The sequence below is a fragment of the Pezoporus wallicus genome, unplaced genomic scaffold (assembly GCF_028554395.1).
Source record: "Pezoporus wallicus isolate ANWC-B61680 ecotype Strahan unplaced genomic scaffold, APGP_CSIRO_Pwel_v1 contig_8333, whole genome shotgun sequence".
In the NCBI taxonomy this organism is placed as follows: domain Eukaryota; kingdom Metazoa; phylum Chordata; class Aves; order Psittaciformes; family Psittacidae; genus Pezoporus; species Pezoporus wallicus.
In genome coordinates, this window is record NW_026637037.1 from 1,209,289 (window position 1) to 1,230,882 (window position 21,594).

General features: G+C 39.9%; 1 protein-coding gene across 1 annotated transcript in view; it reads left to right on the plus strand.

The window, feature by feature from the left end:
• Nucleotides 1–9,650: 9,650 nt before the first annotated feature.
• Nucleotides 9,651–21,594, plus strand: part of ABCD3 (ATP binding cassette subfamily D member 3) — a 28,908-nt gene continuing 16,964 nt past the window's right edge. The window contains exon 1 of the mRNA XM_057402754.1: nucleotides 9,651–9,811. Coding sequence (XP_057258737.1) covers nucleotides 9,696–9,811 — 116 coding nt within the window. The 5' untranslated portion in view covers nucleotides 9,651–9,695. The remainder of the gene's footprint in view (nucleotides 9,812–21,594) is intronic.

A 21,594-nucleotide genomic window follows, 5' to 3' on the forward strand; every position in this document is an offset into this window, starting at 1 on the left:
TGGTTACTTCTGCTGCCTGTTGATGCTATTCCCATCCAGTTAGTGTGAGATAAACTAGGGTGTGAACTAAGCCATGATAATAACATGGAAACATGTCTTTACTTGTGGTAAAAACTCACTCTCATTTCAGATAACAGGGCAATTGGCAGTTGACTTGGAATGATGTAATTTGGGTGATTATTTACTTAATAGTTAACTGTGTATCTTCTATTTATGTATTCTGTATTCAGATGAACTGTGTAGGTTCAGTGTTGCTGAGCAGGAGCAAAGATTCCTGCCCTGCCTTATAAACTGTGCCTTAGCTGGCAGAAAGAGAGGATGAGCTTTCAGCTGTGGCTTAGGGTGTAGCTCTATGTAGGAAGGAACAGAGAATTTTCCCACATTAGTTACAGACCTACAACTTTATGCCCCAAGGCTGAAGAGTAATATAACTTTGCATTCCTCCTGCTAGAATGAGATGAAACTTCACTCTTTATTTTTTCCCATGAATGAAAGAAGAATTTAAATTCTGTACCAGAAAAGGAGAAAGTGTGTGTATGTATCTGTATATTATACACATGCACACATGTATATTACATACCTACAGAAATGCTCACCACAGTTTTCATCAAACATGTCAAACACTGGTCTTTGTAGCATGAGGGCAACTGTCTTGATTGGCATCACATTCGGACAGTTATGTACATTATATTCCCTGCTGAATTCAGTTTCAGATTTTAATTTCCAGTGGGCATGAGCTATGCTAGAAAGCCCCATAAGCAGTATCTTAGAAGATGTTTAACTGCTAGCAATTTCTTGGGTACTATCAATCTAAGTAACTTCACCTAGTGATCTGACTTTAAATGTCTACTCATCAGTAGTAGCACAAACTATTAGTATTAGAAAAATGTAGAAGTAATTAGTACCAAGAAATTATTAGTAGCAGCTATTAGCACCAATATGTAGTATTATTACGTAGTAGTAACAACATATAGCAGTAACATCCTTTCTTAAAAAAGTAGAACAACAGCAGTCTCTATGTATATTCATGGAGAGGAGCCTCATATATCTTAAGAACTTTACTATTTTCTTCACATTCTTCAGGGGTCTACTTTCTGCCTCCTCCTCTGCTGTTATTGTTCTTATGCTTATTTAACAAAAGCCTACTTTGTTTCATGTTTCTGGAACATACTTTGTTACCTATTCTACAATGTATTAGCAACATACCTCTTCCTGTTTATTCCATAAAACTAAGAGTTTTTTTCTGTTAATAACCTTGTTTCTCTGGTCTTTTTAATTCCTCTCATTCTGTATTATCTTTATTGGAGACCATCTGGATGATTCTGAAGGTATCATCTAGCTGTGGTTTTTATGGTTCTGTGATCTTTAATCAACACTGAAATCTAAAGTCTCTCTTGGTTTTCTCAATGAAATTTAAGATCCACCGCTTCTGTACCTTCTGTATAGCTCCACTGCATTCTCTATTTTCTTAGCGCTAGACAATATCGGCCATTCATTATTCACACCTTTCCTTGCAGCTCTCAACTCTGTTACCAGTGCATTTCCTTCCAAAACTGTGAGTAAAACCAAATGCTTTGAGAAGGAAGACACCTAGCTCCTATCTATGGGAAGGTTTTTAGATCCTAAGGGTACAGATCTAAACCAACATCTCATTATGGCAACTACTGGAAGGCAGTGCATGCACTAGTAAAACACCTTTTTGCAGAAAGTGTTGCTAAGGAAAGCAGCTGGATTCTGCACATGTGTCTACTGGAATAGTCCCAAAGAAGTCTGCCACAGAAGTGATCTAAAACTGCCCAACAAGCTTTAATTAAGGCTGTATCAGGATGCAACCTTTAATTATATAGCTTCATATGTTTTTACCACAGGATTGCTGCCTCATTCAGTAAGTAGACAGTTACTTAGTATTCATTTCTACTATTAAATGCATTTGTAATCAGCACTAGAGTTTAATGAACACCACCAAAATACAAGGCAAAGTTTAAAAACACGTATTAAATGCTAAGTATTTTAAAAATTACTATGTTGAAAGAAAGCTCCACCTACCTGCAACCACTTACACAGAACGCTTCTGCAAATACCTCTCTGATATACCTCCTGATAGTCTGAAAATATGAAATTATGCAATTATAAGCCAGCTTTGAATGTGTTTAGATAACTTACCCACAGCAACCATCCAACAGGGATTCTGCGGCAGAGGTGAACGGTTGTTTAGATCATTTTATCAGCATTTATCTGCCTTAGCTCTAGAACTATCATTGTTCTTCCCATCATATGGGAAGCCTCATATGCTGTGTCTTAAAATGTTTGTAACATATGACAGGGCAGGTCTGTAGGCTGTTGCTGTGCAATCCTAATCTGGTACAGGTTCATGCAAGAGGCAACTGGGGTTGTTTAGCCTGAGGAAAATGGGGCTGAGGGGATACCTTATTGCTCTTATTGTAGTCTTACTGCTACAACTACCTGACAGGAGGTTGTAGTGAGGTGGCTGTCAGTCTTTTCTCCCTAGGGACAAGCAATAGGGCAAGAGGAAATGGCTTCAAGGGGAGGTTTAGACTGGATATTAGGAACAATTTCTTCACCAAAAGGGTTGTCAAGCATTGGAACAGGCTTCCCAAGGCAGTGGTTGAGTCCCTGGAGATACTGAAAAGACATGTAGATGTGGCACTTAGGGAGAAGGTTTAGTGCTGGACTTTGCAGTGTTAGGTTTACAGCTGGACTCAATGACCTCAAAGGTCTTTTCCAACTTAAATGATCCTATAATTCTAAGAACCACACTTGACCTCCCTGTCAAATAGTTCTCCTACCACATTTCCCTCATCTCTTCCACCATAAATTGCTAGCTCAGGTATCACAAGTTCCTGGCCTAGCCAGTTCTGTCTCAAATTCAAATTGCCTTCTTTCAACCTTTTTCTTCTCCAGGCAAGTAACTCTAAATCCTTCCTTTCCATTTTGCTCAGTAGCTCCAAGTGTCACTCTCCTATTTTGCAACACAGATCCAGTCTGCTTTTCTTGCCTAATCACTTAATTCCCATCCAATACCAGAATCACCTGTCTAATCTCCTTGTTCAACTGGTCTCTATGTCCTCCTCCCACTGGCTTCCCGGCACAAGGCAGCTCAGCCTCCTTTCCTAAATACTATCTTGCTAAGCCACTGCAGTTTCTGTAGCCCTTCTTCACTGATTTCTTGTCAAGCCATTTATTTCTCTTCCACTCTCAATCTTGTCTCATCCCAGTGCATTTCTTTAATCCCTTATGTGGTTTTATCCCCTTGCATTCAGATCAGTGAGCTCATTTGCCATGTCTAGCTCAGTCGCCATGTCTAGCTTCATTTTGGCATAACACCCACTGCATGAAAGGCCTTTGAGCTTCCATAGTACTTGATCAACAGCTGACTGCTTAGTCTATATGAAGGAAGGCAGAGACTTCAAGTTACCATATTGCTCCTTCACCTTCTATCTTTCTTTAGCTGGTGAGTGTGCAGCAAAATGGTATCTGAGCCTAAGTGTAAATAAATGCAAGAGGAGAAGTTCTAAGACTATTTTAATTCTCAAAAAAAATCTGAACTATATTGACACAAAACAATTAAGAAATACTGTACTTGCCAAGAAGTTTAGTGTGTAAAAAGTACTAAATACTAAATAGTTTGAAAGTCCCTGTAGTGAGAGAAAGTAGGAGACAATAGTTCCCAGGGATATGCCAACAGGGAGAACAGCTCTGCATAGACTAAAAATTGGACCCTCACTACTAATTTTTCATGGTGATTAACTAAGCAGATAGATCTGCACACAGAATGTATTAAAATCCTTGTTCTGTTCTATTAACATCCTTTCCACATTACCAATGTTAAAAACAAACTTTGTTTAAAGAACACATCATCATAATGTGCATTTGTGGCCATAGTGCCTGAAAAACAGAAAGATAGGTCTGATAATGTTATTATGGTTTAAATCTAATTTCTGATCAAATCTTGACCAAATATGAAAGAGTAATATGATTCCTTTTTGAATAGTTGTAACAATTCAAGCTTCATCACCTGAATAAAAAGGAAAGCACAATGACCTAAAAGCTTGTTACATTTTCATAATATGCTGAAAGTATTTTATTTTTTCCATTGCCTCATTCTCAGAAATAACTGGACCCCAATGGTATGACATCTCTTATTAAATAAATTAATAAGGTGAGGCAGAAAATTTCTGCCAACTTTCAGTTTGTGTCATTATAAATCAGCAAAGACATAAAGAGCTGAAAAGCCCTCCTGCTAAGGGAATTGTGGGGCAATCTCAATAGAAGAAGTCCAGCTCTACCCAGGAAAAAGGACTTAGTTATAAACCTATTTTAAATGCCTTGGTTTAAATTACTGAATTCAGATATCAAACTTGATACTTTGACTTTGCAAAGAGTCATTATGCTGTTCAAGAATGCTGTTTCAGTAAAATGTTCCTTAAAAACTTCCTTCAGTTTTCTCATTTTTTGATGAAAAAAGGGAACAGTTTTCTAACCAAGAATTATTCTAAGTATACAATAGGAAGTCAACATTGATTAATGACTCCTGGTCTTCTATTTTATGTATCTTAACAAACCAACATAATCTTTGAGATAAGAGAAATAAATGTTGAGTAGTGCAATACCTTGGCTTTCAGATCACCAAAAGATGTCAAGATCAAATTCAGCTGTGATTCATTTCAGGAAAAAGACTGAACAAGCTAAACAGGAACATTTAGTTTCAGTTACCTTTTTTCTACCCACTCACCTAGTCCAAACAAGGTAGGCAAGTGAGGCACAAAATGCTGACTGACACTGACTGTTCAGAAATGTGGAGTACTACATTTTGGAGGGAAAATCTAACTCTGGATTTATTTCATAGAGATTGTCCAGTGACATTGGCTCACAAAAGGAATCTAAGCATCACTGTGGATGGCTCAGAGGAACCATCTTTCTGTAAAGCCAAAACCAGAAACTAAGAGGGAAAGCAAATGAAAACAGTTAAGTAAAATAAAACTGAATTCTTACTACAGACCAATGGTTTGCTCTCATGTGAAATGCTAGGTATGTTTTCTGGGGCAGCAGAATATGAGAATATGAGTAATTATAATACTTCACGACAACCAAAATTAGAATGGATGTCAAACACCATACTTTATAACTAAGTCAACATGTAAATCTTTGGAATTAGAATAAGATCCACTATGAAAGCAGATGTGAGGAGTCTATACTGTCTCCTAGAGTATCTGATACTATCCATGCACAGACAGGAGGGCAGATAATTTCTCATTTTGGTCTAACAATTGTACTTCTTATGTACTTTCACATTTTCACCTGGACTTTCAAATTTATGAGCTGTGCTTATAAAAACTGATCTGTTGTCTTGTACTTTGGAAAGGCATAAGGTATTAAGTAGAGGTAAGAGTTGCTTTTATAGAGGAGCCATCACAGACACGTTAAAAACAACAGATGTATAGAGCAAAAAAATACGGTCAGAAATCAAGGAAATGCAGAAAGTAGACTTGTGTGTAGCCATTAAGCTCTTGCAGGTTACAGTGTCTGTTAGGACAAGTACTCCTGTCCCCAGACAGTGGGGAAGTAAAGCAGAAATGGCACAGAAAGTCTGCAAGCTAATGCATTTAAGCTAATGTTCTGTTCATCCTAAGATCTCTAAGCTTTTTTTTTAATATACACCCCTTATCTTCTCCCCACATTATTCCCAAATTCTACTTTCAGCTCAGAAGGACTATTTTCCCACATCTTGAATTCCTGTAACATCCCAGTCATCTGAGGGGCATGAAGGACGTAGGTAAGAAAAGGGCAAGAACAAGAAGAGAAAACATGAGATACAAAGAAAAGGAAGCGTGTCCTCTCTCTCTGTTCTGGACATCAGAGCAAGTTTATGTCCATTTCAACTTCACCCATGCTTAAGATCAAACCTGTGTTATAATCAGCATTATGTTTCTTGGACATGGAGGCTTGTGGGTTTTGAGTGGCTGATACCATATCCACACTACTTCACCCACACTGGAATTTCAAGTTGTACGAAGTGACTAAACATCTAGTGATTGGATTTCATTGATATTAGCTGTACTGATGAGGCTGCCATTGCTGTATCGTTATTCATATACACACATGTATGCATAAACGAACTGATACATAATTAAATGTAGTTCAACTTCAGATGTGTGATTTCTTTCACTTAAAAATCAAGCAACAAACCAGTATTCTGCTGTAGCACTTCAAGAGAATGACAAAACCTTATCACTTAACACTGATGACTGCATTAATAGAGCAGTTCATTCATTTCCCCACAAACCATGCCAAATTCTACAAGTAAGAGATATTCCTAAGAGATAACACAGATTTCACAAGAGACCACATCAATCCCTGGAAGAGTCCTTCTAGCTCCACTAGTTATTAAGTTTTCAACTATCATAGTACTTAACATTAAACAAGAGAACAATCTTGCTGAATTTATAAGGACTTAAAAATCAAGCAAGTGCAAGTCTACAGAATGGAGACCAGCACTATACAAATTACCTTAAAACTTAACTAGCATACATGGCACAGTTTGCATCTTACAGCTTACCTCAACTTACATAAATGAATCTCATTCTTCTGCTACCTTTCACAACATCTGTAAATTGCTCTCCATGATATTAATGTATGTTACATTGGACCTATATTTTTTCATTTAATTATTAGATGATATGTTGTTCTCAGAACATAGCTGGGTGTTGTATGCCAAGTGCCAACAGCAAATAATACAGGTTCTTCCCGTTCTGAGAGAAACCAAATCAGAGCATCTTCTGATTTGTTAACCCAGGCTCCATTAAAAAAATGTATTCCCATAACTATTTGTGGACAAAATATTCACTCCATAAAAATTTATTGTATTCTTGACTTTGACTCCTTAAAACTCAACTGGCTAAAATCAAGGTTGACTGAGGACATGTTTAGCAATTTTATTACTGCTTTTTATTAAGCAGAGGTTTGGGGGTTTTTCTTTAATTGTGGAAACTGAAGAACTGCTTAGGTAGACACTGCTGTTTAACACTTCAGATACAGCACCATAGCCTAATTCTTCTTGTTATGAGATCTTCTGATGCCCTTTATAGAGTTTTCAGGCTTCAATAGCAAATATGCATTTTACTTCCTACAGGCTTCTGTCTTCTGGAATGCACTTTCTAGTTTAAATAGCTTGCTTTCCATTGATGTTCTTGCATAGCCAGAAAGAAGTTTGAGCCATACCATAGACCATATTAAAAGCACAGTTGCCAACTTCATCTTGTTTCTTCAGAGAAACTACACACACTATTATTAATTCGGGTGACAGGCGTGGTACTCTTTGCCTTCTTCCAGGCTCCCTCTCCACCTCTACCTTTTACATTTGGAATGCATTTGCATTAATGTTGCTGTCATTTGCTACCTTGGAAAACTCTCACAGTTGACTTGTACCGAGAATACCAAGAAAACAAAAGGGCTGCAATGTATAAAGTATATGTACGTGCAGCAGGTCTCAAATTGCAGAACAAAAAGAAAGAAGCTTTTGTCACAAAAGAATTTGATCAGTGGGGGTGACTTTATCAAGAATATACTTAGCCATGAGTGTTGGAAACTGATGAAATAATGGATCAATAAAAAACTCATGTTTTGCATTAAGTGCCCCTTTATCAATCAAGCTAACAAAGTTATTCTGGAAAAAAGGCAACATTCAGGAGTGGAAGCAGTAGAAGAAACAGTGGAGGACTGGATGCACGAGACAAGTTTTATAGATTATAAGTGTATGTGAAATTATTTAAGGAAAACTTAGAAGATAAATAAATTATGTAATAGGACGTGGTATTGGCTAGCCTCAAAAAGTGGGATAAGGATGGTGCAGAAGACAAACACAGCAGAAGGCAAGTCTGTAAACAACCATGGTCAGCACGACCCAGAGCAATGGACATTTTATGTAAACAAGGTTAGGCTATATTAGGTAACCAGTTCTGGGGAAGGTTACAACCAACCTAAGCTTAAGGCCAGAAGAGGACTTGGAGCACTCTTACCTCCACACAGATATTGAGATTAAAAGTAGCAGCAAAACCGTACTTTAAAGATTAGTAAGCCTGTAGTAAAACTTGCAGAAATTTCCAATTTTGTAATGATTTGAGTATAGGAAGCTTACTTTGATGAAGAAACTACCTCTTCTTGGGCCCTCACATTTACCTACTGCCAAAGTATCTAAGATTTTTTAAAAAATGGCATTTTTACAAACAACTATCTTCTAAACTAAGATGAAGTTATTAATGCTGTGTGATTCTGCTCTATATTTTCCCGAGGATCAGAAACACTTTAAATAGTTTTTGATTTTTTTCCCCCAAAACCCACCAATGTGCAGCAGGTATTTGAAAGTAGGGAGGTTACCAATTTCTCTGAAGTCACAGAACAAGTGCCAAAGAAGTAGATTCAGCAATATTGACTCTAGTGCTCCAGAAAACGTGAACACTTTGATGTTTTGAGACTCCATACTTTATATCACAACATAAACTTCCTCCCCAAATGTCTGATGATGCCAAGGATGGGGAGAGCGAGTAAGAAAGGAAAGAACATGTAGTGATTCACAAGGAAGAGAGATTTCTTCTCATCAAACTACAGTGGCCTTGCTACTCCAGGAAGACGTATTTCAAAGAAACAGGAATAGTGGATAAAACACACTCCTATGCACACACTCCTATATGACAGTAACAAAAGCCCAACATTGAAAGGTATCAAAAGATTGCATGAAAACCTTTTTTTAGACTAAAAGAATACATTGATTCCAATTGCATTTTGATCTGCATTTCAGCTTGGCCACAGAAATCATTCTGCCATTTCAGTGTTAACCACTGCACCAATATAGGCTTTATATATTTAACTGACCAGTTCCTATAGCAAGTACAGCCATTTACAGATTATCAGATGTCTTTCTGAGGAATATGACCGCAGGGGAAGAGCCAGTTAATAGTTATGCTGGCATGGGTGTTTTTGCTGGTATAGCTTGGCTGGGCAGGCTGTTATTAACTCTGCTGTGCGAGTGTAACTGGTTTTATAGGAGGAGGCAGGCTGGTATCTCCTGCTGTACCTGGTGTGGATCTGCTCCTGATAGGAATTGTTTTCCTCGTTTTAGACAGATGCCAACTCATTCCACCCCCTGTCTGGAACTCAATCTCAGCAACTCCTTTCATGGCCCTAAACAAAACAAAAAATACCAACCTAAAAAAAAAACCAAAACAAAACCAAAACGCAAACAGCATGGCACAACTTACACCAAAGTCTCTGTTAGCAGTTTATTTCGTGTTGTCTCCACTTTTATGTGGCATTCAAAAGCCACACTCGGAAATCACACTGTACGCCCCGGGAAAGCGAGCGACCGGAGCAGGAGGCGCCAAGCCGGGGGTGCCTGAGGTAATGAAGGCACAGACTGAGAGGCCCGACCCCTTCCCTTTCACCCGCTCCCGGGCCATGAGACGCGCCCGCTGGCATGGGTCACAGGGAAAGGAGCATTGATTACCACTGCCCCGGCTGCACGACCCGCCCTCACCATCGCTCCTCAGGCGACACTCGCCTCGGTCCGTCCCCTCAGCGGGGGAGTGGCCGGCCGGGCCCCGCCCCGCTCCCGGCATTCTCTGCGCCCGCTCGGCTGGGCTCGGCTCCGACCGGCTGCGCTCCGCGGCTGTACTCGCACCATGGCCGCCTACAGCAAGTACCTCACCGCGCGCCACTCCGCCATCGCCGGGGCCGCCGCCGCTGCCTGCGCGCTCCTCGGGGTGCTCGGCAAGCGGCGGGCGGCAGCGCAGCACGGGTGAGGCCGCGGAGCGGGAGGAGAGCCGGGGACAGGCGCGGGGCCGGCGCTGGCGGGCTGAGGCCGGGGAGGGCTGTGGCCTGGCAGAGGGGGCACCCCCAGGCGCGGCTGCTGCATGCATCGTCCTCCCGGCGCCGTCCTCCTGGAGAGGTGGCGTCTGTGGAGAGGGGTCAGGCGGCTGCGTTCCCCCTCCCGACTTCCTTGGGGCGCAGTCGTGGAACCGTAGAATCACCCAGGTTGGAAGAGACCTTTAAGATCATGGAGTCCGACCATTCCCAGCACTGCCAAGGCCACCACTAACCCATGGCACTGAGGCCTCCTCTCCGCCGTGTGTGAACACTTGCAGGGACGGTGACTCCAGCCCTGCCCTGGGCAGCCTGTTCCAATGCTTGAGCATCCTCTGGGGAAGGAATTGCTCCTCAGCTCCATCTAGACCTGCCCTGGTGCAGCTTAAGGCTGTTTCCTCTTGTCCTGTCACTTTGTTCCTGGCTCCATCCTCCTGTCAGGCAGTTGTAGGGAGCGATAAGGTCCCCCCTGAGCCTTCTCTTCTCCAGACTGAACCCTTCAGGTCCCTCAGCCGCTCCCCATCACACTTGTGCTCCAGGCCCTGCGCCAGCTTCGTTGCCCTTTTCCGGCCCCGCTTCAGCACCTCCATGTCTCTCTTGCAGTGAGGGGTCCAGAACTAGACACAGGATTTGAGCATTTTCAAGCTTCTGTAGCTTCTTCCAAGTCTTGGATCAAAAAGGAAGCATTAGACGCTTGACTAATAGGGATGTCGTAGGATGCCTTATCTGCACATGGGCTCCAGCTGTTGTAGTGCTGCCGTGTAAGGTACACAGGTAACGATCTTGAAGAGGTAGTATATGGTTATGTTATTTATGAGGATAGCTTCCAGGTGTATGTGTGCTAGGGTGTCTGTTTGTTAATCTCCTGTGAAACACTTGGGTACTGTAAGGTATGTAAGATGAAAAGTGTACCTGAGGTTCAATACTTCTGTGATTTTAGCATATTTTAGGCTGTGGATTATTGACTGTATGTTAAAGACCTGCTGTGTTACAGTAGCACAGTTATCATGTCGCTACAAATTTGTGCTGGTGCTAGATCTTGACAGTGAAATGGACTTACTCAACAGAATTAATAACATACCTGCGATTAAGCAACAATCTAGTTTTATTTTAACTAATTCCTTTCGTACACATGATAGTCTTTAAGAGCTGTGTGAAGTTAGGTAACCTTGTCATACAACATGTCAGCAATTAACACACTGCTGGCAATTTACGCATTTGCTGCCTTGCATTGTTTGTATGAAAGTCAAAATCACAAGATCCCAAACCATTGCTGAGACTTACTCTTCTATCAGACTTGTAGGGAGGGATCATATTTTTCAGGTATCCTGGCTTAATTTAGTAATGTAAAAAAAAGGAGAAAAGCTGTATAGAAGGGCATAAAATGGTGAGCTGAGGGAGTTACTGACACTGTAGTGCAAGATTTTCATGCTTAATGTGTTACAGTGGTGTTTTTAAGAAAGACTAAGCCCTACAGATGTTCTGCATGGGAGCATCTATGTTTTGGTTCAGATCAAGCATATTCTTTTAAAGTGACTCTCCCAGTTGTCCACACTTACCTTGCTCTCCTTCTGTTGAGGAGCGATCTTAGAACTAGGTTAGATTCAGATCAGAGCACATCTTCAAATGTAAATGCAGGCACAGTGCACTTTATTCCCACTACCAGTAGCATTCAGTTGGCAGCAGCAGGCTAGAACTTGTCCAGAGTAATCCATCTACCCCTGAAATAAATATTATGTGGATCCTTGGTTGTCCCCATAAACTGTCTTGCTTGGAGATCTTCTGATGCTGATCTGCATGACTTGACAGTGGCAATGCATCTATTAGCTTGAGAGTCAAAATACTGAAAAGGGAGTGTTAGCCTTGATACTGAAGACTATGTTTGGAATGTGTGCTTCCCATATGAATCTTTGATTCTACTAGGTACACTGCTAAAAACCTGAGACATTCATATGTATTAAGTAGACCAAATGCTATTACAAGATTAGTGAGACTTGGAAAGTGGAGATGATTTATAAATTATATTCTAGCTAGTTTAGCAGTTGAATGGAGTTGTGAGAGCCTGACATGATCTGTCCCCTTTATCTGTACTGCAGTCTTTCTAATAGCTTGTCCTTTACTTCTGTAATCTTCCTCTCTAAAGCCATTTTGCATTGTCAAATCTATTAGAAATGCAGTTGCTAAAATAAGTGCCATGCTTGCAAACTTGTTCACTCGTGTGTATGTGCTGCTTTATGCTTTTAGTCCCTGCGCAGCTTAGCTCTTATTTACTACTGGTACTGTATTGTGGTCATGGATACCAAAATCTAACATCCAGCATTCAGTTGTTTCAGTAATATTAGGATTGTTCAATAATATTAGAATTATTCAGTAATATTAGAATGCTATTTTTGAGGATGGTTTTGCCCACTGGTGTTCATTCTTTTCTCCATGTTTCCTTCTGAGGCACACCTGGCCAAGAGCGTCACAGAGCACTGTTGGGTTTGGGCAGTACGAAAGCTTACATTGACTACATCACCAGCCTTTACAAAAGCATCCAGTTATTACCATTGCCTTGTCCTCCTTTAGTCTCATTAATTTGTGTATCATTCATTCATTTCTTAAGGGACTGTTGCTGATGTAAATTATAGCATACTTTCAGAGAGGATTCTGCATCCTTGTGGTGGAATATGATGCTGACATAAAATAACAAGTGGTAAACCTTGGCACAGCAGGGATAAAAATCTCCAGGGCTTAATGTACCCTCTAATTTCTGTGTTGAATTTCTCCCTGTCTCTTTGGGAAGAGAGAGAAGTTAGGAGGGTACAACCATCCTAAATTTATTTTCTTATTCCTATAGAGGAGAATTTCACTTGGCAATCTGGATGGTCTGGAAGAGGACTGGTAATATATCTGATGCTTGAGCTTGACTGAGTAAAGCTTGTGAGGAATAGTGGTGATTTATTTTTATATATGTGAATTTATTTGTTAAGCTTGGTATATAAAGCCTAAAACTGTTGTGTCATGTTAGTGGGAGATGGATTTTAGCTTTTTGAATTCTGGAAGGTGAAATTTTAGTTTTTAACTTCTAAAGCCAAAGGTGAATGCTTTTAAAGTTTTGCTGGAGTGGCAGCCATAGGTCAGTGTCACTGCTGGCCAAAGTTGACAAGGAAATAACATATAAATTAAGAGAACATAATCTTATTTTAGCAAATCAAATGCATTTGAATACGTAACAAAAGTTATCTTACATAGGCTTCTCATGTTGTGTGCGTTTTCTTTTTATATAGAATAATCAGTTCTAGAAATGATAGCAGGAAGGAAAGAAGAGGCAACTTTCACCTACTTTCCTGCTGTTAGACAATAGGGGCAAGGTCCAGTACAACTCCTATCAAGTAGTAATGTATGAATAATTAAGCTGTATATGTTATGCTAACCTGCCTTAGTAGGTCAAAGATCACTCAATTAGTGCTAGCTGTGTTAGTCACAGATGTTCTTCTGCAAGAGCTATTACACTGCTGCTCAGTTTTGCAGTACTGAGAGGCGGTATCACTTGCAGTTTACAGTATATTTTAACCACAATTTTCTAAAATCCTCCAAAATGGAATGACATAGCATTGTTTGCTTATAGTAACATGATAGTGTTCCATGTTACTTCCTTGGAGTAAAACATGGAAAGAAAAATAGTGTTTCTCTATTTGAGTTGCTTCCCTCCATAAGTTTGTTTCCTTGGAAAAGCTTTCTTTCTTGTTGGGAGGGGGAAAGTTGTTATATGAAAATGCAATTACAACTTCAGTTGTAGTATTTGGGTTTTTTAGAATTGTAAGAAGTTATCTTGTTTGAGAAACTCCATTATCCTGGGTATGTGATACAGGAAAAAAAAACAATCACTCCATTCTATTTATTTCTTTTCCCTAATCCTGCCTCAAACAAGAAGCAGCAGAATGTTTGCTGAAGATTTGATTTCTTTGGAAATAAAACCTTAAGGGGTGCTCCATAAAGGAGCTGGATATTGTCTGTTATCCCTCTAATGAGAATTGTTCATGAATATCTGTGTAGTTTAAAATAAAGTACTTACACAAGTGGAGAAAGAACTTGCATTGCTCTCAGAAAGAAGGTATTTAACTCATACAACTTTATGCTGGAAGAAGGAGCAATAGGAGGTAATTAGGCTAGAGAGTTTGGAACTGCAGCATTAGGGAAAAGAAACAGAATGGAGTTAACAGGAAGGAATTTGTAACAGATTAGAAGTAAAAGATTTTAGAAGCTGCTTCAGGACAGCTGGCCTTTCCTGTTGCCTGGTTGTGTCCATTAGAACCTAAAAGTATACTAGAGTATGGACATTTAATTTTGTATAGATTGAGCTTCTGAACCCCAGTTTGGCGTCCATCCTGTGGAGAAGAATAATGCATAGGGACAAAACAAAGCATGCTTGGGGTTTTAGAGGTTAGACACACCTGCAGCAAGGAGAAAGGCTCATTTGTGTTGATGTAGTGAGTTGTTGACACAGTGTACATCAAATAGGGTTTTGCACAGTTAAGATGAACTGTGACACATGAGGTATGCACTTGTCTGTTGTTGGGCTTCTCATCCTCTTTCTTCTGACAGGGTGGAAGTAGATGTTCTGCTTACGTCATCAGCTGGCCTGCCCATGAACCTAGTTTGGCAGTGATTGATACAAGGACAATCGGCAGTGATGGATACATGTTCAGACATTGGGAGAAGCTTTCAAATGTAACACAAGTTTAAATATAGCAAGTGGCTATTGTAACTTGAAGCAAGTCATGCATTTTTATTCTGGTTTTGTACATTTGTGATGTTATCTTTTGTTTGCCTCATTTCTGTAGGTTCTGAAGATGTTTGGGTGAGCCTTACTAGTGTACTTTGCATAAAGGGACATATTTGAGATGAGTCACCTGTGACAAGGAGGGTGAAATGATACTGCTGTAGATTAATAGACTGCTTCCATGTATGTAAAAGCCTTAAAGAGAACCCAATGCTGATTTGTGAAAATCAGGCAGGTGTCAAACTAAAACAAAACCAACCAGCCAAGAAACTCTATGCCAACTACATTAAAGTAGGTTAATCCAGAATGTGAATGTGACTCTTGAGCCTGCTGCCTTCTGTATATGCACTGGCATTTAAAAACAGAACAAAACAGACAAAACATACACATAGGATTGCTAGTAAATGCATCTAAAATATAATCTTGTAGAAAAACCTGCCTGAGGCTCAGAAAACCTGTTTCCAGCTGGAGGGTATGGAGACAGGAGATACCAGATGACTCAGCCCTGGTCCTAGCATTCAGACTGCCTTTGTTTTGGGCCTGGATAGTTAATTAGTGGTTTCTCTCTTATTAAGTTGCATAAAATTATCACTGTCTAGGCCAAGCTCTAGTGTAAGTGTGTGTAAGAGTGTGAAACTTTTTGTTTTTCGCTTTTCAGGGAGCTAGCTTGAAGTCTTCCACTGTTACCCATGAGGGAGAGCTAGAGCCACAGCTGAGGCCAAAGCACAAGCGTGTGGAAAAACTAACAGCTCTAAGGTTTTTCTTTACATGTTACTTTATTGAGGTGCAGACTGCTACTGAAAGTTAAAACTTCCTCTGCAACAGCTGTGCTTTCTTGCTTTCTCAAATGTTTGTAGAAACTTTCAGAGCAGTTCAAGGCCCTTGCTTGCAGTGACATAGCTGGCCTTCTTGGAGTCCCCTTGGTTGCCTGAATGCCTTCCCCTCACATTATTTTTGCTCACACTGCAACTAGCCACCAACCTAGAGCCAAGAAAATAGTGCTCTTGGTATCTATGTGTACTCAGGGTGCACTGTGTAAATGGGCATGCTTTTGGACTGTGCCCAGGCTTCTGAGTAAGGTTGCTGCCCATGACCTGAAATAACTGTGCAGTTGCTCTCTGTTCCTCTGTGTGGGGTATGCAGTATGAAGCTATGTCTACCAGTGAGTGTGCTGTGGGTGACACTATACTTTTCTTGTAGCTGTTATTTCTTCACATGGTAACCAAGGTATGCTGTTGCATTCAGTCTTTAGTAATTTGAATTGTGTTCTGTTTTTACAGTGTCCCAGTAGTACCTTGACTGCAATACTGACCTGAAAACTGTACAAATAACTGTGGGCTACTACAAAATTGTTCACCTTTAGGTTTTTTTTTTTTTTTTGATTGTGTAGTGTTAGGGTTTTTTTTTTAAAGCTATGAAAATTGCCCAGTACCATTCTAGAACGTAAGGTCTGCAAAATACAAATACAAAGGTTGCTTAGAGGTAACTGCTCTTTGAAAAGCTCCACTTAACCCTAAACCAGATATTTTTCTTTTGCACTGTGATGAGCAGAAGCTAGTCATCCTCCTCTACAGAAGGAAGGTAGCATGACCTGAAACATGTAGCTGTTTTTGCAGTCAAGCACAGCATAACATTTTTCAGCCCCTCGTTTTCTTTTCACCTGTCATTAAACTGGAAGTCTTGCCTATCTGCAAGAGGAAGTCTTCCTCTGCAATTTTGTTATTCTTAGCTGGGTGTAGATTGCTTTTGCTGAACTTTGTTCTGGAAGGAGGCAGGTATTAGCAAAGGCAGCTGTCCTTTTAACATCTTCCTGTTTGCTACTAAGGTACCACAGCCCTAGTATTCCCGAGACCTTTAGGAACTGGGCTCAATGGCCTCTTAAAGACTTTTCCCAGTTTCTCAAATCACTTTCTTCTTCAGCAGTGGTGAGAATGAGTAACCACCACTGTTGCATGTTTCTTTAGAGAGAATAGCTTCACTGCTACAGAAATAGAGTTAAACCCAAAGATTGAATGATGTGACCTGCACTTATTTGGGGACTGAAATTGCATGGGATTATCATAAATTTTTGTCTTGTTTTTTTTTTTTTTAATACTCAGATCCAATTAGAGCCTCTCTGATTCAGTTCAAGTCTGTTGTCTCTCTTCTGCTGTGTGCCCATGTAGAGTCCAGTGCAGTCTCAGTGGCCTCTTAGGTAATGGAAAACTGCTATTAGGTTCTCCCAATGCTGCTTTTCTCCAGGATGATCAAACCTTCCCTCAGCTTCCCCTTATTGGGATAATGCTCCACCCTCCTGACTATCACCATAGCCCTCTGCCCCTTTTTTTTGTACTTGTGGTCCAAAACTGATCTTAGGACTCCCTATCATAAACGGTAACCTCGATAAGGAATGTCTAAGACATTGCATTAGTTTGCATTAGAAGCATTACTTTGGGTCTGAGCACAGAAAATAAATTTGAAAGAATGCTTTGATTTGTTTAGCATGAAGGTAGCAATCAGAAGAAACACCATGAAAACTGATGCAGATTAAACTCACTCTGATCTTTGGTTTATTTACCATAGATGGTCATGTGAAGCAGATGAAAGTTGCAGGTTCTTAAATTATTATTACTATTATTACTGTTACTATTCTAAATCTTTACAGAAGCTCCTTCTCATCCTCAGTACAAATGAAAACTTTTATAGAATTACTTAGTCTAGGTGTTCTGGAAGCTTATTCCATAGACAGATTATCAGAATAAAAAGTACTTTGTATTTGATTCTACATGATCTGTTCTTGGGTTGTGATCTGCATTGCTGCAGAGGGGTTGCTGCATCAACCAAGGTGACCTATGGATGTAGTTCTATATTTCAAAGTAGAATTTGACTTACTGATTGCTTTAAAACTTAAACCTGAGACTGGGAGTTTGGAGAAAGACTTGACTTGTGTAGAAGTAGTACCTGCTGAATAGAGGCAGAGGGGTGTATATGATTAAGATTTTTAATGCTTCCGTAGAAAATTGTAAAGAAACTATGCAGGAACACTTTTAAGTGTTGTTTCATCTTGGAATATTCTGTGTTCTTATCCTTACCAAGAACTATTCCTATCTAAACCAGTAGATTTGGCTCAGTGTTAGAAGTATTTCAGTACCATAATTTTTCTTATCTGCATACTGTCTGGGTAACCCTTTTCAAAAACCTCGTCATCAGCACCCTTCCTTGACCGTGAGGGCATTAAGGAAGCTCAAAAGTTAGTCTGCCCATCATCTACTTGGTGATGTCTCTTATTTCATTACTGTGTTGGCAGGGCATTTTTCATAATTCTCTGCCAGTAAACTTGGTTTCAGTCTAGCATGTTCCACGTGGAACACTGAAAAGCAAGCAGATGTTGGAGATGAGTTATAGTAAGTTAAATGATTCTGCTACACAACTTGGGATTCTTTTGGTACAGTAAGAGCTTGGAAGAAAGCTGGCTTTTATATTTCCATGGGTTTTATTATTTCAAATAAATAAAGCAACTCAATATAAAAGGTTTTGTGTAGTTCTGGGCAACTGTTACTGTATTAATTTGTGCTTGACTCATGCTTTCAAAACATTCTTTCCAAATGTAAGCTGTCGTGGTTATTGTAGTTTAAATTGAGGGGCAGGGAAGTAAAAACTCATGGTATAGGTAAGAACAGTTTTAATAATTGAAATAAAAGTAAAATATGATAATAGGAAATAGAGGAAGGAATAAGCAGATGATGTACAACACATTCTCTCACCACCCGCTGATTGATACCCAGCCGCGATTGGCCCCTTCTGGGTGACTCCCCCCAGTTTCTGTATCGGGTATGACATGCTGTGATACGGAATACCCTTTGGCTAGTTTGGATCAGGTGTCCTGTCTCTGCTTCCTCCCAGCTTCTTGTGCCCCTCCTCACTGGCAGAGCGTGAGACTGAAAAGTCCATGATCAGGGTAAGCATCACTGAGCAACAACTGAAACACTGATGTGTTATCAGCATTGTTTTCAGACTAAAGCCAAACCACAGCACTGCACCAGGTACTAGGAGGAGAATTAACTCTATCCCAGCTGAAACCAGGACAGTGATTCAGTTTAAAATCACATAATTTTTAAGATGCACTTAGGCATTCGTAAGTTCAAAAATGTCATGAATTATTTTCCTGGATTAGCATGGTGTATGCCATGCTTTTTTTCTTGCCATGCTTGTTCTTGTAGTCTTATTTTGTCACCGTACCTTGTTTTGATCACCTAAAGCAAGGTCATATATTCTTTTAGTAACTGTAATTACTGAATTCTTTTTGCTAAAATCTAATGCCTATGGAGAACTGATGGCTGGAAGTAAAAAAAGAATCCAAATGCAGAGAAGGGCAAGAGAAATATCTCAGGACTTTCTGATATAGAAGGGGAGAAATGAATGGTGAACAGTCACTGCACAGTTCTGACTTCAAGGTAGAGAACGATATAGATGGGTTCCATATGGGGCATGTTCTGCATCACTGCTGCTCCCATTCGAACTGCCTGGAAGTTGTTTTTACCTTGGGATCTTTCATTGCCCCAGCCAGCCCAGCTTCACTCTCAAAACATACACTCAGGGAAGGGTTTCATCATGAGTAACTTGTGATGAAGAGAGAGGAACTACAGTAAAGATCAAAGGAAGAGCTTTTCTGCAGTTTCATAGTAGCTGCCTGAATTGTAAGAATCTTGATCGAATAAGCATGTGATGAATTGTACTAACCTGAGCTGCATCATACCTGTTGCCCTACCACAGCACCAGGTCAAGCATTAGTAGCATTTGAGCTTCAGGGCACTCCTGTCATAATAAAAAGCACACGTCAATCCAAACTGGAAAGTGATATGTGTGGATAGGGTAATCTCTAAAGTTGACACTGCAGAAAAAGGCAGCTTTGTGTTTCTATTCCAAGCAGTCCTTATGTTGTGCTGCTTGACGAGGGCCCCGACACCAGAGGAATTACTTGCAATAGAGAATTTGGACAGCATGTAGCAATTGCCTTCCTTCACAATAAGGCTTGTGATGCTCCAGCATTAAGCAAATGAGAGGTCTCTAACAGGGAGCTTGAATCTATTGCAAAGTGAGAGTTCTCTGCTGTAACCAGATAGTCTTGATGTATTTTTGCTGACTAATTGAGGGTGTTATTTAGGCTTTAAATTCAGTGTGAATGCAACCACAATTCTCACAAAGATAAATCTATGAGAGTATAATGGAGTCTGGAGTAGTGCCAGCAGGTATTGGACTGAAAAAAATGAGGCCCTTGGGGAGGAAAAGTTCTGTGGAAGTTTTACTCCAGGCAGAACTGTGGCACAGTCTTTTGTTGCAAGTAAAATGGTTTTACATGTTAAAATAAAAATGGATTTATTTATTTTTAATAGTAAGAGCAATGTGTTTGGAGCTGTGTAGCCACATTGGTTTCTCTGCTTCTAGATAATCCAGACTTCATATATAGCATTGTCTCCTTTCTTATTGAACTAATCTTGTTTTGATTTATTTATTTTAGAAAAATTGAACAAAACAGTTAAAGCTCTTTTTCATTAGGTTTTGATTTTACAAATGCTTTAAATCTTTGTAAATATAAATCCTAATTGAGTGGGAGTTCACAATTAAGTATAATATCACTATTTCTGAACAGTCCTTTAATGGATAATCAGTTTCAGCTCAGTAGTTCCAGCTGCTGAATTTCTCTCAATAGGCCTACTGCAGGAAAAAAAGGATCAATAAATACATCAAGGGTATTCAGCTGTCAGAGTAATTTTGGGCCTCATCTTCTCAATATATTACTATGTGAATGTATTCACTTCTGATCCTTTCAGAGCTGAAATGGTTGTGTATTACAACTGTTGTAACTTCAAACATTGGCAGGCCTTGAAGCAGCAAAGCCAGGAATTATTGCAACATATCTGGAAGAGCAGCATACTTTGATTCTGCATTACAGGAAGTTATAATTCGCCATGGGAAGTACCCCCTTTGCTTGATAACAACTTACACTTAAGAAGACTCCATTTCTCCTAGTCCCAAAACAGATGTCATTGGACTGATCCATACTCAAGGACACTTCCAAAATATGCCAGGTTTTTGTACTTTGAAAAATTACAACGTATGTATTGAGAAGTTTCTTGTGCCATCAATACATTGCTCCTGCATGGCCAGGATGTAGTTTCTAACTGCATTGTTTCTTAGACTTTGCACACTGTTCTCACTTCTGCAGACATACTTCTGTACAGACAGACAACAGTGTTGTATCTCTTCTGAGCTTCTATTAAGGCATTTTTCCCCAGTCTGCCCTCTGCTGCCCTTCATGGTCTTTGTTTTGTCTTTCATACAAGTAGTCCTACAAGATTTTTATCTTCTCACAGGCTTCCCTCTCGTCCTTACCTGTAATTAACTTCTTGCTAAACTGGCATCTCTCCCTTGTCACTTTCATGGTCTCCTCCTTCCCTTCTTTTCTCATATTCTTCTGATACCTTGCCTATTTCTTCCATAGTAAGTTATTTCTCTTCACTGGTCAGTGGCAGTCACAGATCTTTCTAATGATCATAAATGAAAATAGGTATGGTTTCATTCTAGATACTTTCTTTGCTGAGGTTTAAGGTACAAGTGTGAAATGATGCTGCTGATAAAGTTGCAGGATAACTGGTTTGGTGGCAGTCTGCTGTTGTTTCGATGTTGAAGGCAGAAGGAGCAGTGTCTTAGATGGTTTCTGCTTCCCTGCAATTTCCTAGGTGCTGTCTTGAAAGCATATGAACATTGTAGGCTGAAGGCAGCCTGCTCTCAGTGTTATGACAATTGAGAAATGGAAGGTTACAATTTAATGTGGTTAGCTGTCACTTTTAAACTACATAAATGCATAAGCTCTCCCTACAGCTTCATGTGCTTGTCTGATGCTTGAATGGTCAGAAAGGAAGACAAACTAAGTGTCTCATACGTCAGCTTGCCTTTCTTAAAAGGAGAGGACA